The sequence below is a fragment of the Lipotes vexillifer genome, unplaced genomic scaffold (assembly GCF_000442215.2).
Source record: "Lipotes vexillifer unplaced genomic scaffold, Lipotes_vexillifer_v1.1 scaffold69, whole genome shotgun sequence".
NCBI classification, from domain to species: domain Eukaryota; kingdom Metazoa; phylum Chordata; class Mammalia; order Artiodactyla; family Lipotidae; genus Lipotes; species Lipotes vexillifer.
Genome location: NW_006790942.1, coordinates 52,697 through 62,738, shown reverse-complemented (window position 1 = coordinate 62,738; position 10,042 = coordinate 52,697). Strand labels below are relative to the sequence as shown.

At 40.9% G+C, this 10,042-nt stretch overlaps 1 protein-coding gene across 1 annotated transcript in view; it reads right to left on the bottom strand.

Moving 5' to 3' along the window:
* Nucleotides 1-9,067, bottom strand: part of SPIDR (scaffold protein involved in DNA repair) — a 325,369-nt gene extending 316,302 nt beyond the window's left edge. The window contains exons 1-4 of the mRNA XM_007464058.1: nucleotides 9,026-9,067; nucleotides 2,435-2,566; nucleotides 1,887-2,042; nucleotides 1,175-1,241 (exon numbers count right to left, since the gene is read on the bottom strand). Coding sequence (XP_007464120.1) covers nucleotides 1,175-1,241; nucleotides 1,887-2,042; nucleotides 2,435-2,566; nucleotides 9,026-9,067 — 397 coding nt within the window. The remainder of the gene's footprint in view (nucleotides 1-1,174; nucleotides 1,242-1,886; nucleotides 2,043-2,434; nucleotides 2,567-9,025) is intronic.
* Nucleotides 9,068-10,042: the final 975 nt, after the last annotated feature.

The window sequence follows — 10,042 nt, the reverse complement described above, 5'->3', positions numbered from 1 at the left end:
GCTGTGGAGCACAGGCTCCGGACGCGCAGGCCCAGCGGCCATGGCTCACGGGCCCAGCCGCTCCGCGGCACATGGGATCCCCCCAGACCGGGGCACGAACCCGCATCCCCTGCATCGGCAGGCGGACTCCCAACCACTGCGCCACCAGGGAAGCCCTGATTATTATTATTTTTTAAACTCACAATAACGCAATGAGATACACAATTCTTAGGCTTATTTTCCAGATGCAGAAACTGAGGCTCAGCATATTTAGCTTGCTATCTCAAGACCCCACACTCAAGATACAGTCAGGCCACTTCAGGGTCAGATGAGATCCCTGAAGTCTCAAGCCCTCATCCTTCCTGCCCAGAGGGTAACTGAGTGTAGCAGCAGAACCAGTGGCCTCCCTGATATCCACTCCCTCTTCTTCCTTACTAACAAAAATCCCAATTTTCTTTGAGCAGCAACATACATGTTTAAAAATCCTTAATTTCACTGATGTCCCTTTAGTGGAGGTGACCCTATGTAAGAGGCTCTGGCCAAGGCAGAGGTCCTAGGGAGAGTACTGCTTCTCAGAGGAAAAGTTCATTTGGAGAAATTCCTCCAACCCTATACTTTTCCCGAGAATTGAGCCTGGAGAATTCAGCCTCTACCTCACGACTGCAAAAACAAACCCTACATTAAGGCAGCAGAACTCAAAATAAGTCTGGCCCCCTGGCCTTCTTGTTGCAGGGGATAAATTTAACCCATCTCTTCAAACACTCCAATACAACTTCCTACTATTTGTAACTGAAAGCCTTCCCTAACTAATTTGCCAAGTAAGAATTTCATTGACTAAGTAGTACAGTCCTTATATCATAGATTGTAACTTTATTTCCCAAATCAGATTCTTTTTAAAACCCTGGAGCTATGAACCTGAGCTTACCTACTGGGCTCTGTTGATAACAGTGAACCCAGGAAAGAGACAAAAAATTTTAATAATTACCTACATGACACAGAAGAAATGGGGTGGATGGTGACAAAGATGAGAGATTTTTTCAAAACAACACCTTTTTACATTGTTTGGGTGTTTTCTTAACCATGAATATATAGTCTACCCAAACTATGTAAGCATCTTTTTAAAAGAAAGCAAATAAATCAAAGGAGGATATATTAGCCTTATATCTTTTCTGCCAAGAAATCAACAAAATATTACCTGTCTTGGGTCCAGAGGATAATTCAAGGTGTTTTTCTGCAGTAGGCTTCTTTTCAGCTGTTAATGACTGCAGGCAGATAATGATAATAATGATAATTAGTGATGATGTAGCAGTTTATGTGACAAGAGCTAAAAACTAACAATATTACATAAAATATCCAAGAACTTATACTACACCCCTTTAACATATTCCTCTGTTTTCCTTTATTTACCAACAAGTAGTCCCAAAGCAAATACTTGCAGCGCATTTTTGTATTTTTCCAGAATCTAAATAGAGAGCTATCTAACCTTGAGCTGTCTAACCTTTAGTGGCGAGTACTCCTTCTCATGCTGAGTACTTCAAAGTTACCACATACACCAAAATTAACCAGAATATCTCACTGCCACTAGATTCTAAATATATAAGCATTTCATAAATACTTCTTTTAAAGAGCAGGATGCTCAACAGTTTCATCTTCTGAGAACATTTTCAGTATGTATCCTTCACTTACAAAGAAGTACAAAGGTTCTGGGTGACAGAAAGAGGTGAATACTGCTATCCCACAATTTTTAAGGAATTCAAGGATGAGGAGAAAAAAGCAACACACCAATTACAGTGTTCTCAAAGAAAATAAGGAAGGGAATTCCGAAGAAATATAATTACAGTGGCCTGAACTCTCCGGAATCTAAGGTTTGTCCTTCAGCGTCAGGGAAACAAATATTATGACTTTACCAGAGTCTCAGGAGTCTCCTGAAATCCTTCTCCACACCTGAGCCACGCTTCAGAGAGGGACGCTTCTGCCCCCACGGTCCTGAGACCTGCTCGTCTGCACTGCAGTGGACTCTCTCCTGGAAAGGATGGGTATTCTACATCCCAATTTCTTTTTCTCTGTGGAAATGGTTTTCAAAGAAAAAATAACAGTGAGATCAACTTCACTAAATATACAGTAACAAAACTGTGAGAAATGGCATCAGTGAGAGCATAGTTTTTATTTAAGTATAATTTCCATTTTATTGTCTTTTCAAAGAACAGTATTTCTTCAGTCTTTAAGGACTTAGCTCCTTACATGGGCTTTGGTGGAGGCTGTGGGGCAGCACCCCCCGATCTAAAACAAGGTGACGATGTTTAGTCCTTCCAGACTTTCTGAGAATGATTCCTGACTACCTTGCAGTAAATGGCACAACTCGTGCAGTTTATGTATTTTCACATTACAGTCTGGGAAGCACACACGCATCGAAAACACTGGCTTCAGAAATGTCCCTGAAAGCTTCGGCCTCTACTATGTTCCAAATGACGAATTTCTTAACAGCCTTGTCCTTGGGCACACGTCGCGAACAGTTGTGCAGCGAACAGGCTGCACATGTCTGCGGCCCTTTTAGGCATGACCATTGTTCCTTCTTTTCTTGGTCATCCTGGAAGTGAGAAGGCGAGAGAGGACTGGCAGAGTTTTTAAACATCTCTGAACCACCACAGAAAGAAAGAGTCACGAGATAGCAAAACCAAAAGCACGTGGACAACACAACTAGACAACCAACTCCAAAATACAAGCGTGTGAGGACAAACAATGAACACTTCAAAGTTCTGCATGGTATCATATCTGAGAGGAAAGAAGCTGAGAGAAGCAAGGGAGCAAAGGAGGACTGAGTACAGACATCTGGTGTTCACCAGGAAGGGGAGCAGGCAGCCTGAGAATGCACCAGAAAGGGCAAGGGATCCACCCTAGGAGACCCAAAGAAGCCAAGGAGTTTATATCCAGGAACAGTGACAACACTGACTTCTTTCCTCAAGCTATTCTGTTTTGTTTTTTTAAATGTCTATAATAGACAAATACTCACTTTGTAAGTTTTTTAATTTGCATTTTAAGGAAAATTTTAGATTTGCATTGGGAATCAAATTAAGGTCAACTGCTATGAGCTGACCACCTAATCAGAAATAAAATCCCTCATCCAGTGCGCCACTGTAGTTTAAAAAATTAAGATTAAAATATACCATTAAAACTTTCTTAACTAGGAAGAAGGGAACAAATTCATAAAAATAAATTCAGCCATAACACAGATGGTATTTTAATACTTAACAGGTCTAAGCATGTTCCTTCTCATGCAGAAATTCCTATGGTGGGGCAGGACTGCAAGAGGAAGAGGCATCTATCCTCAAGAAGGTGCTACCCTCCACAGAGACCTGTCAGGATTCAGTTATCTGACAGCTCTGAGAAAGCTCACTTAGTTATCTAGGACAGTAAAGAAACTGGAAAATATCATTTGGCCTACTCAGAGTCCACACACACACACACACACACACACACATTTTTAACTCAAGAATACCTCTTTAATATATTAAATCAGCCCAGGTCAGCTCTTTAACCAAGTGGGTGATACCAGGGATGGGACAGGGAAGGACAAAATGAGCCTGAAATATCTTGAGCCAGAGAGTGAGAAAGTGCCCAAGGAATAATGAGAACATGTAAAAAGGACACATGAGCCTGAACGAAGGGGCTCTCACTGGCCAAACGTGGGACATTCCAGCATCAAATAAATAATGACAGGAAAGGATTATAACCTACTGAATAAAACAAGACTGTAAGTCTACATTGATATAAACAAATAAATAAATGACGGATTTACAAAACTATCAATGAATGCTAAAACTAGTGGGTAAAAGTTTGAGGATGAAGAGGATACATACATGACCACAAAATGACTCCCCCCAAATTACTTATTAATTCCAAAGGGAAAAACAGTAACTTTACAGTGGAGAAACCTGTCAGACACCATCTTAATCAAGTCATGAATGTTGATGTAAACCAGCATCAAATGCTTCTTAATATGAGGCAACAACCAGAATACAGGACAACCTCCACAGTATTACTACCAAAAATGCATACCCTAAATCTAAACAGAGAAAATATCAGACAAGCCCACAATAACTGGCCTATACACCTCAACAATGGCAAGGTCAAGAAACACAAAGAAAGTCTGAGGAACTATCCCAGATTAATGCAGGGCTAAAGAGGCATGAAAAGAAAATGAACGTATGATCCTGGACTGAATCTTGGACCAGGGAAAACAGATCATTATTAGGCAACTGATAAAATTTGAGCATATATGACTGATTAGATAACAGTATTTCATCAATTTTTAATTTCCTAGTTTTGTAATTATACTATGCTTATGTAAGAGCTGTCCATAACCTAGGAAATAAACATTTTGGGGTACACGTTCACTATGTCTCTCAATTACTCTGAAATAGTACAGAAAAAAATAAGATATACACATGTAGAGAAAGAGAAACAGAGAGACCAATAATAACAAATTGGTGAATCAGAATAAAGGGTTACTGTACTAGTTTCCTAGGATCTGACATAACAAGTTACCACAAACTCAGTGGCTTGAGACAACAAATTTATTCTAGAGGCTTCAAGTCCAAAAATGAACGTGTTAGTCCCTCTGGGGGCTCTAGGGAAGAATCTTTCCTTGCCTCTTTCTAGTTTCTGGTGGCTCTAAGCAATCCTTGGCATTCCTTGGCTTGTAGCTGCATCACGCCAATCTCCACCTCCATCATCACATGGTATTCTCTCCTGTGTGTATCTCTGTGTGTCCTCTCCTCTTCTTATAAGGACACCAGTCACTGGATTTAGGGCCCACCCTAATGCAGTATCACTTCATAGTAACTAATTACATCTTCCAACACCCATCTCCAAATAAGGTCATATTCTGAAGTCCCGGCTGGACATGAATTTTGCAGGGGACACTATTAACCCACATATAGTCCCACTAGAAAGAAGCTCATTGTGTTATTCTTGCAAGTTTCCTGTAAGTTTGAAATTCTGTCAAAATAAAAAGTTATCCCGACCCTCCCCACACACAAACACACACAAAATAACTATATAAGCCCAGGTTGATGCCAGGAAGAAGAATAGGAAACAAATACAGTCAATTCTCATTATTCAAAGTAGTTAATGTTCTATAAAGTTGCCAAAAACAACGAATTGGCAGATACTGAACCATTGCTCCTCGGGGAATACAGCGTAGTTCCTGTCAATATGAAACCTTACTTTTTGTGTGTTTGTTTAAAGACACCTTATTTAATATATGTAGCTTATTCATTAACATTGAACTCATGGCCAACAGCACTATAACTCATGCCTGAACAAAGTTTATCTAACACACATACTTTCTCCATAATGCACATCACAGATGTCCTGCACTTAGGAACACTAGACAGCACTTCAGCACTATGTTTGGGGGCCATTTTAAACAGTGACATCACCAACACAAAGCACAAAAATGTGAAAAACATGGCACTAAAAAGACCAGGAAAAGGGCCCTTGTTTAGAGTGTGAGAGCTAGAACAGGTAGACAGAGTGGGGCCTTGGACCTCGGATGGAAACACGGGTGTCAGGTGACTCAAAATTTTCCCTGCTCTACATATGCCTGCAAATGACTATTAAAGCACCAAGAGCACTGATTTGGGGATTACAAATAAATTTGAGCAAGTAGGCGATTTCATAAATACAGAATCTTTGAAAAATGAGGACTGACTGTACTTTGAATAAACCATACTTCAGAAAAAAGCAACCAATTAAAACACAAAAAAGTTAAACTCTGCTTCACTGCTTTGCTATCCACATCAGCCCCTCAGAGCCCACTTTTCCTTCTTATTGGTGCTCTGCTCAAATTTTCATTTCTCAAGTACACCATGCTTATGTATTTTATTTACTCATTTTGAAACTTTACTCCCTATAAAACTAAATGCATTCCACTATACATTTGTGGGATACTCCCCTTGGAAAGAAGTGAAAATTTCTAAATATTGTTTTGGATATCATGTAATAAATTTGGGGAACAAATCAGATATCTAACAATCCAAAAAGGAAGTTTCCTTGGGTATCTGAATAATATATGTATCCCAATGTATCCCAATGGCTCTAGCCACATACTTGAAGGATGTCAACCCTTTTTCACCCAGAAATTGATCTACATTAAGCAGAGACAATGATTCAGTGGCTCTCAAATCTGTTCCTGTCAAATGTGAGGAACAGATGTAAAGTTTTAACCACATCAGCTAGTCGGCAGGCGCTGTGATGCTCAGAGCCTGTCCTATCAAGTTTATTGCGCATTTGTTTTTTCCTTCTCTCTGGCAACAGGAACGTTTCTCAGGCCTGTCACTCACTGCTTTGGTTGCATCTGACTTATCCTTTGCTTCTCTGGATTTCATCCATACTCAGATTCTTTAGGGACTAGAACCCTCTAACTTAACATAAAAGACAGAATTCTAATGTCCTCATCTTCAGTCTGTCAGTAAACATGTACTGAGTGCCCACTGCAGGCACACACTCTGCCAGGCCCCTGGGATACAAGACGAGCAAGAAAGACTCTGCCCTCCAGCAGCTCAGGCAGTGGCAACAGAGGCCCTCCCACAAATTCACTGACGTGAGGGCCTGAGCCCAAGTTCTGATACCTACTATCCTGGCGTTCAACAGCACTCTTCAGCCTCCCCTTCTGCTTCCCCAGCCAATCTGTTCTACTCCCCTTGCTGCTGCCAAGTGGAGCATTTCCAACACCACACCTGCATCCATGGAACTCTCTGCCAGAAATCACCTCTCCTCTTCCTTTAGCCTCTCCAACTCTGCCACGGATCCCGGCTCATCTTTTGCATGACATATCCCTCAATGCCTCCACTTAATCCCTCCCTCTGGGACAACAGCCTGTTTCCTGCCCCATCTACTCCTTTCCCTAGAATAAGAGCTCCTGAGGGCAGGAGTCTCATGCCTCTTCATCTTATCCCCAGTGCACAGCACTCCCCACTGAGGTACTCACTAAATGACTCTTGAATGAATATGCAAACTTCTTGACTATTACCACACCTGTCACAAAATCTAAAATACCTAAAGTAAATAAGTCAGTAAGTATAAACCTAAGGGTAAACACAGCCCTTAAGTTGTGTTAAACTCATTTCCATTTCATCTACTTATCCTCATAAACAATACCTCCGCCACAGCTCTCTAGAACATGTGTATTTCTCTCTCCACAGTGTTTACTCAGCCACAGAGCAGGTGCTTACAGGGCGACTTCACTACTCAGCCTTCTCATCCATCCACATTTCTAGTGACAAAACACACTCCCACCACCACAGTTTTGGGCGCCCAACCTGGCCAAGGATAATCATAGGACATCAGCCTGGCCATAGTAACTGGTCCAGGGATGCCATGGGACCCAAGTTGAGGCAGTCAGAGGCCCTCTCCAGGACTTTTCTAACTGGGGCTACTGGAGAAGATTCTCCTCTTCCCAACTTGGCCAAGGGTGTGACCCCAAAGCAGTGAGCCACCTTGTCCCATATAATATGAAGAAACCTGAGAAAGAAAGAAGAGGCACAAATCATGCTCCAGGCTGTAAGTCAGGTCCCTGAGCTGCCCAGGTGCCCAGACGCTGTCAACTGCAAGCCAACCCATCAATCTTCTGTGCCTCTGTCCAGCTGAAGTTGGCCTTCAATCACCAGCTACTGAAAGAGCTGGACCACAATACTCAGTAAATATTCGTACTGAGCTGAAATGATTCACTGAGCCCTCTGAAGGTATACAGCTAAAGACAGTTTCCATCTTCAAAGACCGTGGCTTCTAAGGATATAATTAGAGTGGAGGAAGAAACAGACCAAAATTGGGCTAATGAGCTCAAAAACAGATTGAGAGAATGTTTCCTGGAGAAAGCTGTCTTGGACTTGAACAAAGGAAGAAATGTACTTTGGTGATGGCTACCCATAGATCCTAGATCTCCCAGGCTAGTCCTAATTCCAAATGTCCTGAGTTATTATCCTCCTCAAGCTTAGAAACATCCAGGAAATTCTAGAAGCAGCACACAAATCCTTTCAGCTCCCATCTTCAAGCTGTGCTGTCAGACTGACCTGGCCTGAGTCACCGCTGAGCTACTGGTTGGCTACACTGACACTTCCCAAGATCCAGTTTCTGTATCAGTAAAATGAGAATAATAAATATACTTCCCTCAAGATGACTACCAAGATAAAATTGACACTAATGACAATACTGTGAAATAACAGTACCACAGACCACCATAACGGAAGGTAAAAGAAGAGCTGATTAACATTCAGCAGAGTTAATATGAGAAGGTACTTCAGACATTTTTTATAAAGATGCTTATATTTTCATACACTATGATTCATAAAATACTGTCTTAATCTAATGACCAACTATAATATTTCAAACCTCGAAAAATAAGAAAAAAGCAGTTTACTGATTAGAACTCTACGGCCTCTCAGACAGTTTAAGGAGCAGAAGGGAATTTAAGCGACTTTCCTGGTGGCACAGTGGATAAGACTCTGCGCTCCCAATGCAGGGGGCCCGGGTTCTATCCCTGGTCAGGGAAGTAGATCCCACATGCATGCCACAACTAAGAGTTCACAGGCCACAACTAAGGAGCCCCCCTGCCGCAACTTAGATCTGGCGCAACCAAATAAATATTTCAAAAAAACATTAAAAATAAAGAAGAAGGGAATTAAATGACTCATTGGAAAAGGTCAGTTTATTGCAGAGTCAAAGTCACTACTCCATGAGCTGCCCCCATAACCAGTGCTCTAGCCTTCTTATGTTTCTCACAGTCAGGCAATGCTGATTAAGAAAGACTGACCCTCCTGATGTGGGGACAACAGACGTTAATAAATAAGAAAATAAAGGGTATTAGAACAAGTCTGAGAAAAAACATGTAAGTAAAATAAATTTTCACAAAGCATAACAAAATTTTTGAAAACTGCCTATAAGGTTCAAGACAACTTTGCCCTTTCCTTTGTTTCCTGCCAGGCTGTCTTTCCAACTCTCTTCAGTCTGACCTGCTGGACCCCTCAGGATTTGGCCCAAGGACTACCTTCTTCACGAATCCTCCTGTACTGTTATAGCCCTCAGTCATCCTCCTTGAACCACTCGTTCGGAAATCAGCACTTCCAATAGCACCTCCACTGCCACAATAGAGAATGTTATTTTCATGTGTTTATGTCTTCTATGACCCCAAAACCAGGATTCACTTATAACTTACATTCTACAAGTGGCAAACTCTAAAAGTGCTAGCTTCCAGAACTTGCTGGTTTATCCCTTGTCTGCTAAATAATTTCAGCATATGCTAAATAAGTTTAGGAGTCACCTAAATCATTGCTTCATTTAAGGAAGTTCATATCTATACTATCTTTTCCATTCATGGAAGAGTTTTTTCAGGAAAGAATCCATAGCCATTCCAGTGTTTTAAAGTTTTTGGTCAGAAAGGCATTAAATCATGTAGCAGTTTAAATTCATTTCTTCTTCTGTCATCAGAGAAAATAAAGGAAACGGTTGCCACATTTTGTATAATTTTCATACACTTTCAAACTTAAGATTACTTTGGCTAAGTAGTAAATGTCTGGAATGTACAATTATGCTTAAACTTACAATACAATAATCACCTAGTTTTGGTGTCATCAAACACCTAAACTGGTCAAACAAACCAGACCAATTTACTACAGCTATTCTAAGACTGATGCTAGAATCCTAACTTCTAGAAATCTAGCCCTCTTTTTCTCATTCTTCTCAACAATCCGGAACTTCTTAACGTAACAATGTTGGAAATATGGTGATGTATTTAATTTTCAACACTTGAAAAGAAAAGCAGAATTATTTTCCACTAGCCCTGTACACCAGCTCAGAATACCATTAGTCTGAAACTTATTTTTTTCTGAAATGGAAAATTCCTCTGCTAGAAACCAAGTTCCCATGCCAGGCTGCCTAAAACCACTCTTGGCTCCACTGACATTACTCTTAATCTAAGGACTTAAAAGACATAAAACAATGACAGCTGCTAATATATCACACTCTGGGTCCAATTTTATTTTACTGATCGCTCCCAAGCAAACAA